Source organism: Podarcis liolepis (genome assembly GCF_965112155.1).
Source record: "Podarcis liolepis genome assembly, chromosome: 4".
In the NCBI taxonomy this organism is placed as follows: domain Eukaryota; kingdom Metazoa; phylum Chordata; class Lepidosauria; order Squamata; family Lacertidae; genus Podarcis; species Podarcis liolepis.
Window position 1 is genome coordinate 79,893,620 of NC_139558.1, and position 23,221 is coordinate 79,916,840.

Consider the following 23,221-nt stretch of genomic DNA (forward strand, 5'->3'; position numbering starts at 1 on the left):
CAGTCTGGTTCCTGAAAAATAGGCAATGTAATGTCGAATTGCCATATTTATCCGATTAAGGTTTTGTCCCAATAACCCCTGCAGTCTTAATGCAGTCTTAATCAACTGCCCTGAGACCTCTGGGTATAGGGGGGGATATAAATTCAATTAATAATAATAATAATAATAATAATAATAATAATAATAATAATAATAATAAATACTGCAGTCTAATCCTGCTATATGGCTAGGTTTGTACAACAGTGAGTATATCAGATTAGGACTAGGAAGACCCCAGGATGAATGCCACAGTCAGCTACACGGTTCACTGGATGACCTTGGCTCAGTTAATATCTTCTGGCCCAAGCTAGCTTAGTGTTGTTGCTAAAATAAAATTGGGGTGAAGTGGAGGAGAACTGTTTATGTATACCACTCTGAGCTCCATCAAAGAAAAAGGGGGAGCGTAATAAATAATAAATATTTAATTAGCCCTAGAATACAAGAGAAACAAAACAGTTCAGGGTTAAAAGTCACAGTATCAGGTTCTATTGTCATAACCATCACTTGAGGTGGTGGTGGTGAGAATAATTTGCATAAAAGTTGTGCAGCAAAAAAATACACATACATTTAAAGCTGTGCATAGTACTGACCTCTAGCGGTACCCTACCTGTCTAAGTAAAGTTTTAATTAATTTAGGAGAACGGTGAACCTGGCGTTATAGCTATCACCCTTTCTTTAGACTAATTGGTGGGCAATCTGTTAAATTCTGACTCCAAAAGGAACATTCTCTTCCATGCCGAGCATGCCCAAACCTATTTTGCAAAACTTGGGCATGAACAGCACCACCTCAGATGAGTTAATAGTATCAGTAGCCACCATCAGGCAAGCCAGAAATGTTTCAATTCCATAATGTCTGCTTACCACAGCCTTCTGCAACCTGACCAAAAATGTATATTTTAGGAGCTTGTAGCTAGTAAATCTTGTGTGTGATTTTAATGATGATTAATTTGGACATAGAAAAGCTACAGATTAAAGTGTGTCAGAAATCCAATACTTCAGCCTGGAAGCATGTCCCCACGTATTTCATATGAGGTTTCTTTAAGTGTTCTACATCATTTTACATTAAAACTCTGATCAAAAATAAACTTCATTCAGTGTTTTTTTTTAAAGTTTCTTTAAAAATCTCTACTACAATAACCTTTACCCTAAGATAGTCTTTATCCGCCTGGAATTATAATTTTTAAGACATTCTGCAATGTAAACTGATGACAGAACATTCACTGAAGCAAAGAAAAATACTTCAAACAGAAGCAAAGCATTTTGCATTAAAAAGGCTTTTCAAAGAATACAAAATGGGCATCTTCCCATTGCTTTTAGGCAGTATTTCTCAAATGAACCCACAATTCAGGAACAGCTGACTTTTCTGCAGGTGAGTAATGTCATCCCAATCTCCCAAATCAGGTTGGGACGGTGAGGCAAATGGCAGGGAGATTCCCACCACAAGCGTCAAGTGGATTAATAAAGGTATTTTACTAGGGGTCATTCAACCCAACTGTGTTTTGGTTACTGGTGGAAGACCTCACTTGCCTTCCGAAACTTTGTACTGCTCTCACAGGTGTTCCATACACCTCCCACAAAGCAGCCCACCCCACACTTTGAGAATTACTGGCGTACTGGGAAATAATGTAGGCGTTCAATATGTTACACAGTAGTATTTATGAAGTCTGTGTAACAATGAATTTAACAGATGGATGCAATAAATTACTTGTTCAATACTATTTTATTGTTTTAAAATAGGTTTCCACCCACATAAAAAGCTTTTTGTTTCAATTATGTTATACTGCAATCAAGATTAAAATCTCACAGCGCTATCAGACAGTTGAACAATTTTTTCTAACTACTCAAGGAGCATGACTGTATTACTCTCAGAACATTTCACATAGCTTGGGATGCTTTGTAGCTTCCCTCCCTCCAACTCTCCCCCCCCCCACCCACTTACAAATTTAGCATTTCCCATTTATTTCGCTCTGGTATCAAAACTCCAACGTATTTGCTTTAAGCTTCTGGCTTAAAGTGCCAGAATTTGTCAGGGCCCCTGAATAGATGCAGTATGCTATTGCCGCAGCTTTCTGTTTCTTTCCCTCATCTGATGAATTGAAACAAGAGAATTTCATTTGTTTGTTTTAGCAAATGCTGTATACAATCACATCAATCCAATAGAAACATCTGGACTTTTAGCGTCTATGTTAATGCATATCCCACAGAAAATAATTCCCCATTAATTTAAAAGCCAGCTGCATGCTTTTTACAGTGACAATAGAGTTGGATCGCATTCACATATGGCCTGCCTTGTGTTATACAACCCTTGATGCTCTGCCCACCCAGTGTCTTCTGTCCCTTCCTGCCTCTTCAGTAATCCAGTGCCTTCCCAATGATCCAGCCTCTCCAAAAGAATTTTTGCTTCACCCCTGCCCTCCAGTGGTTTCCTAAAGATGCTCCTGTCCCAGTAGAAAAGCAATGTGGTAGATACAAACTGGGAGGTGCAAGCGCAAAGCCTTTGGGCTAGAGTGGCATAGCATCCACTGGAAAGATGCTCTAGCCACTACACTTTGTGGTTGCACCTCTGAGCCTGCTTCTCTTTCTGTCTCCTGACAGCTGGATCACTGGGAAGGAATAGCGGGAAACAACAGGATCACTGAGCAGAAACACTGCGGCAAAAATGTGCTTCTTTTCTTTACTGCAACCATGGTATCATAGGAGGTGGGGTGGCAGAAAGAGACAGGCAGACAGTTATGGCAAATGAATGAGTTTGTGAATTAATAGAGGGGTGGGGTATGTGAAAAGAGAGGGGAAGAATTTGGGTGGCAGTGATCTTAACTTAAGAACATCACAACTCCCTACATAGACTCTCAAGATCACCACTACTCCACAGTGTTTCCTTTTTCTCTCTTGAGATTCTTACGAGAGAAAAACAAAGAGAGAAACAATGTGGAGTAGCTATAGCCCACCTACCAGCAGCACATGCCTCCCAAGAAATTACCTCTGAGGAAATGCAACTCTTGACAGGAAAAAAGTTGCTGACTCCTGGCCTACAACAAAAAAGTATAATTCAGCAGAATGAAGCAAGCAAGTATGCAACTTTTGGCTGAAGGCGGAGCTGCTGGAGCAACTAAAATAACATGCGCTCACTTGCCCACCTGCCTGCCCAGGTGATCTTTCTCCTGCTGTTGTGCAGTGCACTGGAAACATTTTATTGTTTGCTGTGGAGAGGGGCAAAATTCTACTCTATTTGTCAGTAGCCAGGGGGAGGGGCGCGGGAAGAATGAATGTGCCAGAATGCCCAGTGCAACTCAGTGCTAAACGTGGGTTTTAAATTTTCTTTGACTAAGATGATTTTGATTAAGCAGCTTTATTTCCAGGGCAGAACATTGGAAAGTGGGAGCATGTTTTATTTATTTTTTAATGGAATGTAGGGACCTAACATACACAGTAATCATGCCAGATTAAGGCAACCCAACCCAGATTAAGGTTGGTTGAAGCCTCGGAGCTGTATTAATTTAAGCGGTGGTGCAGCAGAACATGACCCTCTAAACAGACTGATGCATCTATGTTCTGTAAAGGAATCGAAATCTCATGTCTATAATACAAGCAGGAAGTTCCCATTCACAGACATTTGTTACCTCCTTCCATAGCTTCACAACAGCCATGTAAAATAGGTTAGGCTGGACATTGGTGACTGGACTAAAGCAGGAAGTGAGCCAAAGCAATGATGAGATAAGTGCACATATTTTGAGTAATTTATGTTTTTTCAAGGTTTGGGGAGTGGTAATGTTTGTTGTTTGCTGACTGCTGTGAAATGGCATATGCTCAGGGTTTTGCTTTCTAACAAGACTTCTTTTGTGGTACTTCATTCCATGCATTTCTTTTTTTGGGGGGGGGGGGGGAAGGAGGCCTCCAACCATCTTAATCAACCCTTAGAAGCTTTATGAAATGGAATTCTGTGCCTACTTAAATAAAATGTGTGTAACATATTCCAGAACTATAACTTGATGGTTTTTTAGACAGAGGCTATCTATTCATACCTTTCCAAGAACTGCAGCTTGTTTGAAAATACTTTGTTTTAGATCATCTGCTTTCTTCAAATGAAAAGAATTCCTTTGACTCTGGATGACAAATACTATTTCTTTTAGTTCTGTGAATCAAAAATAAGTAATAATCGTTAAAGGAGGGGGGGAGACAGTGAGTTTCAAGGTTATTGCAGATAATACTTTTTAAAATTTATTCAAATAATTAACTTGCCGAAATAAGGATCTATTGACCTTAATAAAACTTGTGGAGACAACATGAAATAAAAGCTTTCAATTTAAGGATAGTATTGTCTCATTTGTTTCTGAACCAGGCTGAAAATGTTCATTAGCTTGCCACAGAGATTTCAATTCACAAACAGTGTGGTGTGAAAAATAAGACTCGCTGTAAGTGTAAGCTGGTCACACAAATTCAATCCAATTCAAAAATTGTTTCTATATTGAGACTAAAAGCAATTACACTTTAACCTAAAGCAAACAGTTTCCATCAGTCAGTCATTTCTGCCGAAGATGCATCAAGCCCCACTGAAAACAAATCTAAATTTGTCTCATAAATGCAAAAAGAGTTCACATAACATTCTCAAAATATCTGATGCTCTACTAAGCATACATAACAGAATCTATTGCAATTTCTTACAATGACCCATCTCCTCCCTGGTTCACAGCTGCCTGGTAATCACTGGTTGTTCACATAGTTTACAAGTATGTTGAATAAAATACCTTCTAATTGAAAAGTTGTCTAGTGATATATGGTTAGCTACTCTAGCTGGTTGTTTGCTCGTACTTTGTAGCAGAGATCTTAAAGTCAATGTAACTACATACGCTATGACATACAAGTTTGTACAACTACTTATGGTATCATAAACCAACAGGCATATGTACTGGGGTGTGTATAAAACTCTATTACCTAAACATAGGATTTTCTTTGCTTAGGTGTTAGGTGTGAAACCTTTTTCTCTTTAAAAAATCTATTTGTTCCTTTTCTGAAACTTGAGTGTAAAGTACAACTCCACTTTAGTTAACCCACTCCTTTCCATAATTCCTGTAGTATTGTAATACGTTGAATTACAGGTGTTCTGTAGATCTTTCCTCATTATGCTCACCACCTTATTGTAATCTTTGAAAATTTCCTAAGAACCAATGGACAAAAATACTATAGTTTGCAATACAGAAATTCTAGTATTATATACTGCTTTTCAGAGCTAACTCACAAAGAAGTTTACAAAATAAAGCATAATAATACAAAAATTAAAAGTAACAAACAACAAAAAATAGCACTTTACTAAACAGTAGCATCTGTGACTGTGATGTGTTGGTCCTTCTACAATTGAAAGAAAAACACTTTCACAGCTGTAAATACAACCTTTTTTTAACTGTTAACATACATTTGTAAAATCACAAATATGAATAAAAGAGTAAGATTACTATATACTATAGGCAATTTACTTCAAATAATTTTATATATGTTAAAGAAACAGCGTATGAGCAAACATGAATCTCAACATTTATAATTCTCACACCAGAAACAGGCTTTAGGAGGCTTTCTAGGTTACCGAATTTGGTTTTAATAAAAGCTTAAATTGCCCTCAAACTGATCTTCTAATATAATATTATATTTGAAATATCTAACATAATGTTAAATTTCAAGTATCTGTGTGCCTCTTATAGAAATCAAAGGCAATCTAGTTGATGACTTAGCAATAGTGTTTTTGAAAGCTAAGGCTCTCAGCATCCCTGCCAATTAGCCATGGTGGCTGGTGCTAATGAGAGTTGCAGTCCACAACTTCTGGAGGGGTTGGTTATCCCATATTTGCCAAATACCACACCTGCAATGTTTGCTGCATTTCTTAGTCATGATAGTGCTCATGCTTATGAACAAACCAGCCAGTGCCAAAATCCACTAAAAATAATCTTGAGATTAAAGGATGTTCCAAAAAGACTGATTAACTGGCAACTCTGTACAAATCATCTTGAGGGGCTGAATAACTAAATGGATTAATTCTAGCTTATTATCATCTTCATCATGTTTAATCAGTAATCAGCTGGCAACACTATAAGCAATGCTATAATTTTTACATGATCACATTTGTAAGAGTGGCAAATAACAGTAAGACTGGAGGTGAAGTTGAGAACACCCCCCCAAAAAATAAATTAATAAAGTTTTAACTGCTGCTAGAAGAAATAGGGGAAAGAAACATGGAGGGGCTATAGTTCAGTGCTAGAGAACATGTTATACCAAAGCCCAGGTTCAGTCCCTGCTATCAGGTAGCAGGTTATGGGAAATATTGCTGCTTGAGACCATGGACAGCTGCCTCCAGCTGGAGTAGTAGACAATACTTAGTCGGATGAGTGGGTGAGTCTGTTCTTGTATAGGACAGCTAACTTATTATATAAAAACCCACAGCTTTAGATGACTTTTAAAGGAAAATAGATGTGTGTGTGTGTGTGTGTGTGTGTGTGTGTGTGTGTGTATTCTATGATTAGTCACAATGGCTATATCACCATCTGAGGCACTACACCACCAGCAGCAGGACTGTATAGGCCCCACAGATATGAGGCACCCAATATATTGCTGAACTGTGGCTCTCCACAGGCCTTCATTCAGCATTGAGCACCCAGGACAAGAGGCAATTCAAGCAAACATTGAACAAAAAAGTCTGAGATGATCTGGAAACTGCTTTAATCTTTTTAGGCTGTAATCCTGTAATTTACCTAGGAGTAAGCCCCCTTGAACTCAATGCAACTTATTCCTGAGTAAACATGCATGCACTGTTAATGAGTGACAGTGGTGTGCACGCACGTGTGTCAATTATCTTTTGATTAAAATAAATAAAAAGTGAAAGCTAATTTTCTATTTCCCCCCACTGTTTGCTCTTAACCCAACACAAGCGAAACGTTAAATGCTGAGACCTTGATATAATAACAACCAAGTATGTTGGGACCACCTTTTAAAATAACCAGGCAGGAAGGACACCCTACCCCCAATGCCACTGAGTATCAACTACTGGGGAGCAGCAACTGAAGAGAGGCTCTTGCCTTTGTGTCCTGCTTGTGGGCTGCCCAAAGCCATGTGGTTGGGAAACATGATAAAGGACTAGGTCAGGCATCTCCAACCTTCGGCCCTCCAGATGTTTTGGACTACAATTCCCATCATTCCTGACCACTGGTCCTGTTAGCTAGGGATAATGGGAGTTGTAGGCCAAAACATCTGGAGGGCTGCAAGCTGGGAGTGCCTGGACTAGGTGAACTACTTGATCTGATCCAGGAGGGCTCAGGAGTGACAGTAGTAATGTCTACAATGGCCCAAGAACATGCTGCACAGGATAACCTGACAAAGCACGAGATTCAGTCTAACAGACAGACTGCAGATTGAAATACTGAAAATACTTACTTACCCTTGCTTATTTTAGTCGAGTTTCCACTTCTTTCTGACGTCTGTATTAAGATAATACAAACAATATAACCATACATTAAAATAAAATGTAATGGTTTGCTTAAAACTTGCTAACTAGCCTGTCACAACCCCACTCAAATAGCTGTGCAATCTCAATAAGCCATACTAAATCCCTAAGGCAAGTATTATTATCCCTATGTTGTATGAAAAGAGCTAAACCATAAGACATATAATGGTAAGCCAGAGTAAAACAACCTATGGTTTACTGGGAATGCGCAGTTGTGCTGGTGCATGCTCTTCAAATCAAACCAGCCCCCTCCTTCCCTTGCTGTACCAGAAGGAAAGAGACCAGAGCACTGGTTTACTGTCATGTGCAAACCAGCAAACTGTTTCTCGGCAACCATGAATGCTGGTTCGCACATAATACTAGGACAGCATTCTGGTTTGTTTTCTCCTGGTGTGGGAAAGTGAGGAGGGGGCATGATTTGAGTGGCATGCACCAGCATCCTTCCCTGTTCCCGGTAAGCCACAGTTAGTTTAACTCTGGTTTACCATTACATGTCAACTAGGCCAGAGACCAGAATCTTGCGTAAGACCATCTAATGAGTTTCCAGCTCAGGTTAACATTAAAATTCTATACTCACATTTTTAGCTGCTACGTTATACATCCTCCAAGTAACTAAGCTTATGTAATGTAGAAATGAGTTTATATTACTTAGTTTTTATTAGAAATTTAATTGCATAAACATGTTATCAGTGTTACTATTCTAAAATGTTGTTTTATAACAATTAATTTGGACTAAATACCTAATAAAAAGCCATGATTACAATTAATTTGAACTAAGCACCAAATAAAAAGCCATGAAACAAAGATGACTAAAATGCACACACTTAGAAGCGTCACACTCTTATGTGATATACAAGTAATCTCATCATTTAATGAGGATATCAATCGATGGGAAAACCCTCTATCCAAATTATATTGCAACCTAAATAAATATGAAGAAAGGTTCCTGCAGAGCCCAAAATAAAACCCAGTAAATCTAAGATATGTACATTTGTGTCAGAATTTAAGCTTTGCACTTAAAAGCAAAGGGTTCACAGTCCCATCACCCAGGAAACCACGTTCTAAAAATATCTCAGCTGCTATTCAGCAGCTACCAAACAAACTGAAATGGAGTGTGTTTCTCAGGATTGTCTGTAAATTGTGTTGACAAACTGGCTGCATAGTAAAAGTAAAGAGGAAGCATTTTTCTGAATTCCACCTACAGAATCATAGCATTTGAAGAAACCCAATGGAACAACTAGTCCATGTTTCTGCCCTAAATAAGTTACCATATTTTTCCATGTATAAGACACTCCCATGTATAAGACAATCCCTATTTTTTTTAACCCAAAATTAAGAAAATGAAACCCTAAAATAGAAGTGAAAATCTGTATGATTGGTGGCGGCAAGTTGTTGATCTTTTTGGGGCGATCACCCTCAAAGTTTCCAGCAGAAGCAAAGGCAGCAGAAGCAGTTTCCAGCAGCAGAAGTTTGCAGAAGCAAAGGCAGCAACTGGGGCACCACACACTCCCCCTCAGTGGCTGCTGCTGCTGTGGGGAAGCAGGCTCCCAAGCAGGATGCCAAGGAAGAGCTGGGGGAAGGCAGTGGCTGCTCTGTGTCGGGCCATGCCATCAAGCAAACTGAGCTGAGGAAGGTGATGAGTGGGCTGGGGGCAGGGTGGGTGTTTGATAGGGGAAGAGGGGGGGGAAAGGAAAGAATGGCAAGGAGAGGTAGCTGAGGCAGCTCTTGGTAGCGGCGGCGGCAGCTTCTCTCGATCTGGTGGTCAAACCAGCATGAGCTTCAGGAGGCGAACCAGTCATCAGCATGCAGCCCGGGGGGGAGGGGGAGAAAGGGGGAACAGCAGCAGGAGGGACCGCCTCAGCCTGCCCAAGCCAAAATCCCAGACATATGCTTAAATATTTTAAAAATTCCCCCAGATGCCCATGTTCGGTGCACAAGACGACCCCCAATTTTTTACTATTTTTTTAAAGCAAAAAACCTTCACCTTATACATGGAAAAATACAGTACATGTATACCCCAATACTCGGAGCCATGATGTATGAGCCAAATCCAGTTAGTGGAGTCTCTTCTGCTGACATATTATCACCCTGCTTTCTTCTTTCACTCTGCCCCATACCCTTTCCTTTCCCTTCCCTACACTAAATCAGAAGCTCCCAACTGTGTAGGTGTATGAATAACCTCCCATGCAAACCAACACAGTAGCACTTCAGGCAAAGACTGAAGCCTCTTCTGAGACTGCAAACGCTGAAGCTTTCAGTAGAAGGTGGTGCTTGCAATAGCCAATATGCAACCTATATAGTTGTTATAACTGGGAACAAGATGTTATCAAGAAAAATGAATGGGTTATTGCACAGAAGGCGGGTGGGTCTTGAAGTAAATAGACTTAATTGAATATCTGAGTGGAAATGAGAATGAGGCACCATAGGCTTCTTCTTTGTTTTGCCTTTCAATCTGAGAGGGATCAGAAACTAACTATACAGATGTGTTTGAAAAATGCTACCCATTCAACTGACCCTGCAATACCTGTACACAAGATGTGACGAATTAACATCACAGTACAATATAACTGAGGCTATAGCTTGGCAAACCTCTCTTTAAAAACTCTGATCCTTTGCTACCTCTAAATTAGAAAGGTCACCTGTCCCGCAATGGAAGCATATAAAATGAGGGTATACACGGCAGTTCACAAAACAACACATAGGACACAGTCCTCCAAGCAGAGCTCCTATACATGCCTCTTTCACTTCAAGGAGACATATCAATATGGCATGGACAACATCTCCTCCAAAAATGCTAGCTTCCTAGAGCTGGAACACAAAATGTAGTACCTGTGACAGCTGCTCAGTCCTGTCCTTTACATCTTCTGCAGCAACGTTTAGAGCTAAAGCTGGAACATGGGAGGGAAAATGTTATCTACCTTTTTTCTCAAAGTGGTATCTCATTTTCAAATTTGACAAATTATGTCTAAACAGGATTTTTAAAAAGCAATTTAGATAATAGTATCTCTTAAATGCATAGAATGCCTGTAATAATCTTATTCAACCACGAGACAATTCTGCTGTTTTCAAAAGTAGTATCATTTGCTGTAGCCTGACAATTTTACTCTCATGCATCTCTGGACAGAAAATCGTTCTTTGATGTGGAGCCAATTTATTTTGGCTTCAAGTCAAAACAAATCCTACACAGAAATAACATCTGGGCACTCCAGCACTTCAGAATAATAATAATAAATAACAACATGGTATAGCACATGGGGGGTCTGAATTCCTCTTTACCCTTAGGATAAAGTCTGCCATTATCAGACAAAACCTCCTTGGAATACAGGGTGAGTTTATGCTCCGGTTTTCCAGAAATAATACCAGCAGTGAGGTGCTGTTAAACTTTGAAAGAGCTGCTATTATTCCTGGGTGCTAACTGAACAGCAGCACGAGTGCCACTAATTCATCAAGGTAACATAAAATGAATTGTCATAGTTAAAAGTAGACAGCAACAGCTCAGAAACTAGAGACTAAGCTTACACTATCTCACATGCTGAAAACAGGTTTGCAATCTCGTCACAATTAGAATAGATCGGGGGTGGTTGACAGGTGGCACAAATTTCAGTTCTAGAAAAATTACAATATCAAACAAGGCAAATGTGAAAGGCAGAAAGTGGCTTGCCTATATGTATGGAGAGAAACTCCATCACCAACAAAGATAGGAGCCCAAAATGACTCCCATCTTACGGAGCAACAAATAGGTACCAAGGGAAAACGTTTTTCAACCAGGCCTTTGGCTGATTAGTATTCTACAGCCTTTTAAATGTATTTGTGAGAGTGGGGGTTATTGATTTGTTTTTTCTGTTTTAATCATTTATTTGTGCTTTTATCTTGCATTTTTATCTTATGAACTGCCCTGAGATCTTTTGATTAAGAGTGCTATATAAATCAAATAAATAATAAATGTTGGCTCGTTGAAAGATCAAAGTAGATGTAGTCTTCCCTTCACCTGCCAGATCACAAGCCAAGATCACATGCCTGGGCTACAAGTGAAGTGTGCTTGTCTTGGCTGTTTATGAGGAGTGAGTAGGTAGCCTGCCCTACTGCTCAGTCTGCTTCAGTGCAAGCCCATCCCCCCTACTGATCCTGAAGGAGGTTGTAGTTGAGAGTTCCATAGAGATGTTTGCCCCAGGGTATAGCAACTGTGAAAAAGGTGAATTTCATATTGGAGATCATTAGAAAAAGAAATGAAAATTAAAAATGTTAGTATCATAATCCATGGGGCAACCATGCTTGGAATACTGCATACCGTTCTAATCATCTAATTTCAAAAATGATACTGCAGAGTTGGAAAAGGTTCAGAAAAGGGCAACAAAAATGATTAAGGTGCTGGAGCAATTCATCTAGGAGGATAGGTTACAACATCTGGGGCTTTTTTGTTTACAGGAAAGCCAAGAGGACATACAGTAAGCCTGCAACTTGTGTTCACTTTACTTGTGCGATTGCAACCTTAGGTGTTTGGGGATTAGGAATAATTGGAGAGCCAGGGAAACTTAGCGCTCTCCTCTCTCCATTTATTCTCCCTTCCCACTCACACACCCAGTGGGTTTTCCTCACTTACTGGGCTTTGGGAAGGGAGCAGGAGGGCTCTGGCAGTGTCCCAGAGGCCTGTGACATCTTCCCAAAGCCCAGTAATCATGATAGCGCCTTCCTTAATAGCCTCTGAGAAGGAGATGTAAGGGGTCTAGGAGAGTCCCAGAAGCCAGTAGAGATGGGGCTTCCTTCTCGCTTCTCCTCTGGGAAGGTCATGGGAGGGCCCTGAGACCACACCCCAGTAAGCAGCCCTAGCAGAGAGATGTTTTTGCTGATTCCTGACTTTGCCCCATTTTGCCTTTGAACACAGAACCCCTGAACAAAACCCTCTAGCAGGCCCACTGCATGCTAGAGTTATATATGATAATGCATAGTGTGAAGAAAGCAAATAGCAGAATATTTTTCTCCTTCTCTCATAATGCTAGAGCTCGGGGGTCATGAAGCTGAACGTTGGAAGATTCAGGACAGACAAAGAAAAGTACATTTTCCTCACAGCACAAACTACAGAATTCACTCCCACAAGGGACAGGCCACCAACCTGAATGACTTTAAGAGGATTAGACAAATTCATGGAAGATAAGGCTACTAGCCAACTGGTTGATTCTGCCCCCATCCCCATAATCCAGAATTGTTTACCTGCTATGTTTGTTTCTTTCCCACCCTACTTTTAAACCACTGAATGCAATCTTCAGCCTGTATCCATGAGGAGAGCATGGCCAACAACATAATATTAACATGCACTGAGGAAAGGAGCCATCTGCTCTGAGAAGTGCTTGATTCTCCACTATATTCATCCTCAGTGTTTGGAAAGGGATTTGCATGCATACTGCAACTCACTGACTAGTAACAGTCTGAGAATTAACAGTGGTGATAGGTTGATTTTAGTGAGAACCGAGTCCATGAAAGGGATGAGCTGTGTTATGCAGAAAAGCTCTTTGGGGAATTAACCATTTCAAGTTTGGCATCCTTTAAATTTATTAACATGCTAAATAAGTAGGGACCATTTTTTAACTTCTGAAAGATCTCCACTAGGGTGAAAAGCAACTTCAGAAATGTTCTGTGTAAATTCCTGCTGTTGTGTATCAAACAATTTCAGCACTACAGGAGATAGATCAAGAGAGCAGAACAGAAATATTCAGTAAGTGTCTGATCTTATATCCCCTCTTAGCATATTTGGCTGGTCTGGGTCCTCTTTCCATGGTAATTACAGCTGTTCCCAATATTGCTCTCCAAATGATGGATAAAGAGGCAGGAGTCAAAAGTATAATGAAGAGGGTAGGCAATTCATTAAAAAAAAGGTGTTTAGACTAGAGCCTGGGGATAACTGCTAACACTTTCCCAGCTGACTGAAAGCAAGAGAGATTAGATTGCTGGATGGAAGTTGCTAGACACAGAAAGGAGCCCACACTTGCTCTTCCTCTGCACCATAACTTATTAGGTAAAGGGCAAAGGGACCCCTGACCATTAGGTCCAGTCGTGGCTGACTCTGGGGTTGTGGCTCTCATCTCGCTTTATTGGCTGAGGGAGCCGGTAATGTGGCCAGCATGACTAAGCCGCTTCTGGCGAACCAGAGCAACACACAGAAACGCCGTTTACCTTCCTGCTGGAGGAAGGTATCTACTTGCACTTTGACGTGCTTTCGAACTGCTAGGTTGGCAGGAGCAGGGACCGAGCAACAGGAGCTCACCCCGTCGCAGTGATTCGAACTGCCAACCTTCTGATCAGCAAGCCCTAGGCTCTGTGGTTTAACCCACAGCGTCACCCACGTCCCACCATAACTTACTAGTTTCATGCTATAGCTTTTTGTAGCCATGAAGACAGGCCCAATATAAGCTTTCATACTTTATTATACATATTTAAGATATATACTATGGATAAAAATATAACTTGTGTCTCAATACATTATGTCAATTTATCAGAAATTATCAGCATATGGTTGCTGTGCCTTTAAGCATTCTGGGAGCAAATCTATAACAGATCTGTCACAGTTTATATTATGCCTGACAAATAAGTAATTCCAAATAAAAGATTCACAGTGCTGACATCCCACATAAATCTGTCCTTTAAAATGAAGTAAAAAGCTACCAACAGTCCCTACACACTAAAACCACCATCACTACTGAAAACAAATGTCAATATTCATGCCTCTGAATGTCTTTGTAAATAGCTTGGGGTCACTTTTGTGAGGAAATATAACAATAACAACATCATCACCATCATTAAATGAAATAAAGATATTAGCAATTAAACAGACTAAGAGAAATCAAGGCTCTACACTTACAATAAGTAGATACCTAGCCCCAGTACACATCTCTAAAGTCAAACTTGGAAATACATAGTTTCAAAGACCTCCTAGATGTCTCTCAACTACGTTATGGTATAACTCAGTAGGTTGCTCATTTTGGCTTTAACAAATTATACTTAAATAGAGTAAGAAAGCAGTTTAGATAATAGGGGCACAGAAACGAAACTCAGGAGATCATGTGGAAAGCCTCCATATCCTGTCAATTACCACCCAAGCACATTCGTTATACCTTAATTCTATCTACCATGAAATAATTTGAAATGCTATTTTAGAAATTAGGGGTGCAATCCTAAATACACTTACTGTTCAGAGTCATACTAAAAATAAATGGGACTTACTTCAGAGTTAACAAGCTTTGAATAAGGTTACAAGAGTCTTAATTGTGTTTTGAACTTAACAAATTAAACACTTTGCACATGTAAACTGCAAGGCACCTCTACGGCCTCTATTTTCAAGGTCAACACACAAATGCTGTTTTGTACAAACCTTGTATTACTTAGAAAATAATATATTACTTTGTAAAATGTATTTCAGTGCAAAATCTCTACCTAAACATGGTATTCACAGTTCCTCGCCTTTTGCAAGCAGGTGAGAGGCTACATAGGGAGATGTGAATTAAAATATGCAGCAGAAATGCTGCCTGGCTTATCATAACGTTTAAATATCTCATGCAAGCACAGAGTCTATAATTTATAAAATATTAATACACATGAACCCTGAAACAAATCAAGGATCACATACTAGTCTGCATAGGAGGACAACTTTTTTCCACTCCACAATACAGAAGAATCCTGTAAGGAATTATTTATAACTTCTCCCTCTCAAAGCACAATCTTATTTACATATAGAAAGCAGCGCGTATCACTCGAGTTCAGTGGGGCTTATTCCCAGGTAACTGGGTAAAAGACTGCAGACTGCCAGGTATGAATCACAGAATTTTAAAGTTGGAAGGGACTCAGAGTCATCTAGTCCAGGGGTCGGCAATGTTTTTGTGGCTTGGGCCGGTTCACAGTCCTGCAGACGCCGCGGTGGGCTGCAATGTGTGTGTGCGTGCGTGCACACATGTGCAAGCACTATTTCCAGTGCTCCTTCCGGCACTGAGGAGGCGTGTGCAGCTTCCCATTCGCTGCAGGAGCTTCCTGCAGCCAATGGGAAGCCAGCCAATGTTGCAGAAGGCGGTCCTTGCGCTGATTTAGCATGGCACACGGAGCCGACCGAGTGGGCAGCAGAGGTCCCCAAGCAAGCAGCAGGGGTCCATGGGCAACTTAAACGACCCCCATGGGCTGCTTGTGGCCCATGGGCCTTAGGTTGCCGGCCCTGATCTCGTGCAACAGGAATCTCAACTAAAGCATCTATGACAGCCACCCAACCTCTGCTTTAAAACCTCCAAGGAAAAAGAGTCTGCCACCTTCCGATGAAGTCCATTCCATTGTTGAACAGCTCCTGCTGTCAGAAAATTCTTCCTGGTGTTTAGTCAGAATCTTGTTTCTTATATGTTGAAGCTATTGGTTTGGGTCCTACCCACTGGAGCAGGAGAAAACAAGCTTGCTCCATCTTGCATGTGACAACCTTTTCAATAAGAACATGTGGGCCTTTTTCTCCTTGTTTCAGACAGTACTTATCTGTCATTCCTTTAACTATAAACCCAAAGCAATTCTCACACTTGCTGCTCCAATGTTTGGATTCAAAAGTTGACCCATTTGATGATCGAAAATAATATTGGTTTATAGAAAGTAGATTTGTTGGGTGTTATCTTGGAGTGGATGTGTTGAATAATTATCTACATATGGCTGACAGATAAAGAATTGGAAGTTCTCTTTTTCTCTTCTTTTTCCTTTCTTTCTTTTTTCCCCTTTCTTCTTTTCTCATCATCTTGTTTTTCCCTTTTTCTTTCTGATCTGATCTGGTATTAATCTTTGTATTCTCTTCCAAATTTCAGTAAGATATATTCAAAGCAAAAAAAAACTTAAATATTGACCCCAAATAGTTGTTACTACTTCCTAAAATAGGCACCTGTTTTCAGCCTTTCAAACTGGGAGTTCTACCTAATTAACAATAAAAATATTTGAAGATTGTTGAGGTGGAAGCTTTAGTCCACTTGGCAAATGAGCACAGTTTTAGAACTGAAATAGTCTGAGATGTTTCAAATATTTTACTAAATCATCAGCAGTTCAGGGATTAAATTCACAAATATTACACACCAGTGTAACAACAAAAAAAACAAACAACAAAAAAAATCCAACACAGAGTGCTCCCTGTTAAGTGTTCCAGATAGTTAGCCATGTTGTCTTTTAGGGCACGCCATTCATTTCCCCTCCTATTCAATTATCCACCATCACCCAACAGGCCGCAGAACACATTCAGTTCTTATTAGGTCATTTCCAGTGGCTTTTCCTGAAGATTTTAATAGTCCAGCTGTTTTAATAGTCCTGTTGATACTGCCCTCTTGTGCATGAGTGGTGCCATAATGGCTAAATACATAAATGCACTCAAGCTTGAACACTGGAAATAGAGGAAACTATTTGTTTATTTTGTATATTTGAAATTACCAGTGCCATTTAAGCAAGTGACTTACCAGTGAAGCACTTGCCCCTGATTTTTTCAGGAATGAGGAAAAAAAACCTACAGGTTGACTCAAAATAGACCTACTTCATGAATATGACTAACCTGAATCCATTAATTTCAATGGGTCTACACTTAAAAATATCTGGTATCTGAAGAAGTGTGCATGCACACGAAAGCTCATACCAAGAACTAACTTAGTTGGTCTTTAAGGTGCTACTAGAAGGAATTTTTTTTATTTTGACTTAAAAATATGTGATTGAATACCACCCATTGTTTCCAGTTGCGCCTTTCTGCAAATGGAAGGAGTCTCTCTGATCTAGGAGAGCCCTCTAGTAGTGGAAGAGATGCAAACAGCAAATTTTGTCACATTCCCCTTCCCCTTGCCTGCACAACCTTCTGCAATAGTCTAGAGCTAGTCCCCTAATCCTCCAGAGCAGTGGTTCCCAATTAGCTAAGTACTACGGATCCCCTGTTTTTCAAAAGTCAAGCCACAGACCCCCTACTTTTGAAAATGTTGATATTCCAGTGGTAATTGCTGTTATGTGTATGGTCCCAACACACCCTCCAACACACCCCAGTGCGAAACCAGGCCATGTGTCTTCTGGGTCACACTCCTGTATAAGTCACGTGACCTACACAAGAACACAGTGACCAAAAACATGCCTTTTGGGCACCACAATCTTGTGCAAGGCACGCATTCAGCCACAGTCTTACACATTTGGCAGCGCCATTCTCCCATGCAACAGCACAGCAAAAAAACACACAACGGGATGTCCTGGACAGTTGACTGGTATGTGCCACAGACCCCCTGGGTGGGTTACGCAGACCCCCTGGGGTCCACAGACCACAAATTGGGAACCACTGCTCTAGAGCAAAGGTCTGTAGTGCAAATTGGTAGAAGACAGCTTCCCTCTCCTTCCATTAGCAGACGCCTCTGCTGGATCGAAAACCCTTTGACGATTGTAGTGCAGCACTTCATTCAACCCTAGGGGTGTTTAAAATCTGAAGAAGATACTCCACCCACATATATTTTTTCAACCACTCTGGGGGCTTTATTTTTTTTTTTACAATCAAGCAGTATATAAATTTTATGAAATATATTTAACATTTGAGGTTCACAGACATGTTATTTGATTGCATATTGTAAACAAGCTGCAAGAATACTCTAAACTAATACCCACAGTGACTGTATATCAACCTTCCTTTCGATGAATGTCTTCCATAAGATAATAACAAAATAAGACCAGCCCGGCTGGATCAGACAAGGCCTATCTCTTCCCTCAATGGAGACCCAGATGCCTACTGGAACCCTCCACAACTGGCATTCAGTCCGAACAGTGGGTCTTAGAACCCAAAGGAAAGTTCATGGAAGGGAGCATGCAGAACCTGGCATTCCTGCCTTCTCCTTCCCCCATCATCCCCCACAAAAAAGCCTCTCCCAGAGGTTAGGATTCCTGGTGAATCGGCTGACATGGTACAAGGCCTGAGCGGAAATGGGTGGTCCTCAAAATTCAGGCAAAAGCATCTTCCATGGGCAGGAGCCCCTGAATCTTAATATATGCTTGGGGACCAGCCTTGAAAAACAACAAATTTGAGTTTTTCTTACTTATCCCTGTTTTTGAGATGTATATGGAAGCTGTAATTTGGATTTTATCAGCTGACAACACTAGCTGCTTAATGCAGTACAACACAGAATAGCTAAATACATGCTGTTAGGGAGAAATTCTTACCTTAACTAGCAAAGTATCAGCAGCCATTCTGATACCAGCAGATAACATGCAGCTAAAGGTAAAGGAAAACATTCCTTACAGATGTGCTGCATTTAAACCTCTCTCCACTTTTACTCATATGCTGTCTGTTTCATCAGATAGCAGAAATAGAAATAAGAATCAAAAGTAGAGATCAGCCTTGCCAATTTTCACCCACCGAAGGATAATGCTTTATGCTCAGCCATTTCCAGTAAGTTTTTTTCCTTTTTTATGCTTAAGCTATTTTCAGTGCAGGAACTGGGGTGGGAAATGCCACTAGGAGATGGAAAGGGAAATGAAAACTACTTTTCAATGTTCAATAAGTAAAAAAATCATTTTCAAAGTGCCATCTTGTAAGTACCAGAAGAAGACTATAAGACAGTCTCATTCTGCAATGACAGAGAAAAGCTGTTTTAAACATTCTCCTTTGAAACGAAAAGGCTGCTATCATACCACTCAAACATTCAAACATTTCTATTAAATTCTTGTTTTAAGACAATGTACAGGTGGTATTTCTTAATAAATAGAACCTTTCTTACTTGAGTGTCCAGTTCACACACAATACAGCTCTAACAAATACTAACGCCAGACCAACTAAGGTGACTGAGGTGACCAGTTCGCCTTCCTGTATCTCACTGAAGTGTTTTGCACTACCTTTTTAGTGTTCACCTTTATCAGCTACAGGCTGGATTGCAGATCTCTCTGCTAAAAAGTAATGTAATGTCACAATACACCAGAAGAGTTAGTCTGTTAGAACGAGGAAAGGCATGTCTCAGCAATGTCACGATGATGCATGCAAAGAAAGAAAACTACAAGCAGAAAAACCACATATCAGTAAGTCACTTGTGTTATGTTGGAAGCGCGGCTGCTCTGAAGATGTCATGGATGAGTATGCACCATCCTTACTATCTGCCTACCATTCCTCTGAGAGGCTCTGCTCAAAACTTTGGCTATAGGGCAGCGGGCCTCTTCAGAACGGACACAGTTGCAGAGGTACTAACCCCTGCTCAAAAGGATGCACTCTGAAACAGGTATCAGACATATTAATTCAATCCAACCAACAAGCACAAGCTACATGAAGACTGCCACAATTCCCATGCTTATCAAAATTACTCCCAAAAGGATCAGAATAGTTGACCCAGTGCAAAGTTCTAGAAAGAACTCTGCCTTCTGCTGCAGGGATGAAATCTTATGCAAGAGGTTCATGATTTTATAATTTTTATTGTTTAAAATGTATTAGTTGCCTTTAGTCAAAAGTTTTTAGAAATATTAATACTGTTTTAGAAAGCATCTACCTACAACCCCTGCTGCTGACAAATTTGAACCCATTTGCAACTGAGGTGCTGGATAGCCTAGTCTTCAGCTGGTGGGTCAGGACCCACTAGTGGGTTTGCAACAGGAGCACTGCCACCGTGCAACTATATAGTAAAAGATTAAGAAATGGGTCTCTAAATGTATGTTTCAGTTAAAAATGGGTCCTGGGTCTGAAAAGGTTGAAGATACCAAGCCTAGTGTATCTCTCTGGGAAAGGTGTTTCATGTGTGAAAAACTGCATTACCTGGTATTTCTTGCTTTAAGAATGCAGACACCCTGGGAAAAATCTTTTTGAAGGGCAGGATATAAATGTTATAAATAGACTGAGATACCACTAATGAAAAGACCTTTGCATCAGCACTTCCATTCCTTGGTGCTGCAGACCTAATAATGGCAATATTTTTAAAGAAAGAAAGAGAGAGAAAGAAAAAGCTCTTAACTTAAGAAAGCATACCCTGCTCCTTTTCTTTCTTATTGTCTACCAGAACATGGGGTTATGCAGCCAGATACTGGTAGATGTCCAAATATAGAGAGGAGCTTCTTAATTTACAGCTTAATCCTATACACTCAAAGTCTCCCTGAGTTCAATGGGGCTTAGTCCCAAGTAAGCTGGTATAGAACTGAACCCTTAATACAACAAAATATTACAAAATTTGAGAATGCCCATAACATAGAATCTGTTCATCTGCAGACACTTTTCTTTCCTATAATGAGTCAGGCAAACTGGGACTGCAAAGTATTTGCTCCAAAATTATAATTTATTTTTATTCCCTATAGCTGGAATTCTGATTTTTACAAATGCAATCTTGGGAGATTCTATGGTATTTATCATTTAATGAAAGCTCACCTGCCTGTCCAGTAGTACATTTTTTAATCTACTTTCACAACACCCAAAACCTATTACTGATATATTTTCACAATTTACTTCTTCCCTGCTGTTATTACTCAGAAAGTTCAAGATCTTTGATACAGAGGCAGCCAGGAGCAGTAAAACAGCAAAATAAATCATTCTTTTACTGTGAAGTTTTAATATCAATTCTCTTGACTGCTGCTGCACAAAACTGCAACAGCCTGTAACCTAGCCAAAAAAGATCTGCTAGCATTATAACCGAGTTGAAAGAACTAAACTCAGAAATCTAAATATTATATCATATTCATACTACACATGTGAATGCCATAGATTAATGCCACATGCAATCTCTGTGTGTAACATATGCTAGGGGAGAATTAATTAGTTGATGCCACATGTAAAACTATGGTTTTCACTTCAGCATCTAGGAAAAGAGCAATGTGTGATTTGATCCACACTGAAAAGGGCACAAGAACCCTTTATGCTCAAACACCTATCAGTAATTTGTGTCCAATGATTCTAAGTAGCCAAGGGTGTTAGTAACATAAGAAAAGACCTGTGGAGCCAGGTCAAAGGCTTGTCGTGTTCAGCATCCTGTTCTCACAAAGATCAACCAGATGTCTAGGGAAGGCCACAAGCAGTACATGAGCTCAATCACACTCTCCCTATTTGTGAATCCCAGAAACTGGTATACAGAGGCATACTGACTCCATCAATGGAGGTAGAACATAGTAATAATGACTAGCAGCCACTGATAAGCTTTATCCACCATGAATTTGTCTGATTCCCTTTTAAAGCCCTCCCAAGCTAGTGGACATCACAACATCATGTGGCAGGAATTCCATAGTTTTTACCATGTACTATGTTAATAAGTACTTTCTTTGGTTTGTCCTGAATTTTCCATCAGTCAGCTTCATTGGATGGCCCCGAGTTCAAGCAATATAAGAGAAAGAGTTCTCCTTATCTACTTCCTGTGCATCATGTATACTGTATGCTTATTCCTGCTAACATGCCCCCGCCCCCTTACTGGACTTTTTTCTAAACTAAAAAGAACCAAACATTGTAACTTTTCCTCATATGGGAGTGACTCTTGATAATTTAGGTTGCCCTTTTACAAACCTTTTCCAGCTCTATGGTATCTCATGAGATGACCAGAAGTGTACACAGTATTCCAAGTGTGGTCTTACCATAGGTTTGTATAATGGTATTAAGATATTGACAGTTTTATTTTCAGCCCTTTCCCTAGCTAGAAAGTTGCCTTTTTTACAGCTGTCACACACTAGGTCAACACCTTAATTGAGCTCTCCACCACTAAGATCTCATTCCTGGGCAATCACAGCTGGTTCACACTTTACACTTGTATTCATTGAAACACATTTGCCATATTGCACCCAGTTTGGAGATATCCTTTGGGATTTCCTATCAATCCCCTTTTTGCTTTAACCACCATAAACAATTTGGTATCATTAGCAAGCTTGACTACCTAACTGCTCACCCCTAACTCTAAATCACTTAGAATAGCAAATTAAAAAGCACAGGTCTCAATCTCTATATCCCTCCATTGGAAGAACTGGCCATTTATTTCTACTCTCTGCTTCCTGTTCTTTAAAGCAGTTACTGATCCATAACCGGTGATTTCCTCATATTCAATGACAGCTAAGCTTACTCAAGTGTCTTTCGTGCGGAACTATCAAAAGCTTTTTGAAAGTCAAAATACACACTATTGACTGAATCATTTCCATGTATATGCTTTTTGAGACTCTCAAAGAACTCAAAGGTTAGTGCGAGAAGACATCCTTGCAGATGCCATACCAGTTCTGCTTCAGCAAGACCTGTTATACTACATGGTTGGTAATTCTATCTTTAATAACAGTTTCTGCCAGTTTTCCCACAACAGACTTGCCCAGATCTTCTTTGGATGCCTTTTTAAAGATTGATGCCGCTTCCAGTCCTCTGGCACAAAGGCTAATCCTAGAGACTAATTGCATATTCCACTGTGAATACAGATGCAAAGACTGCTGTGAAGACCTTTTTGCCTTCAACAGCTTCCTTCAACAGCTTCAACAGCTTGTCCCTGGTGGTACCTTTCTTGACCTGCAGTCAAGAAAGATGCAATCAGACTGAACTTCTGTTATGGTGAACAACCCTCAAGCATTCTAGAGACATCTATCTTCCCTTTCCCTTTCCTTTTTACCAATCTCCTCATTTTAGGGAAGTTTCATCTTTTTAAGTCAAATGTGATTGTGTTCCAATTTTCTTGGCGATTGCCCACTTACATACATGTTGAATTTGATAGCACTGTGGTTACTGTTCCTAATCAGTTCAACAACACATCTTGCCCC

At 40.1% G+C, this 23,221-nt stretch overlaps 1 protein-coding gene across 4 annotated transcripts in view; it reads right to left on the bottom strand.

The window, feature by feature from the left end:
- The window catches only part of B3GLCT (beta 3-glucosyltransferase), a 70,806-nt gene that overhangs the window by 44,786 nt on the left and 2,799 nt on the right, over positions 1–23,221 (bottom strand). For 3 of the 4 annotated variants that reach the window (XM_083498921.1, XM_083498919.1, XM_083498920.1), the window contains exons 2-4: positions 10,355–10,413; positions 7,460–7,499; positions 4,062–4,171 (exon numbers count right to left, since the gene is read on the bottom strand). Coding sequence is in view for 1 of the 4 variants with exons in the window: in XM_083498919.1 (XP_083355045.1) it covers positions 4,062–4,171; positions 7,460–7,499; positions 10,355–10,413 (209 nt within the window). In the remaining 3 variants the exon portion in view is untranslated. The remainder of the gene's footprint in view (positions 1–4,061; positions 4,172–7,459; positions 7,500–10,354; positions 10,414–23,221) is intronic. The other variant, XM_083498922.1, reaches the window with a different exon arrangement.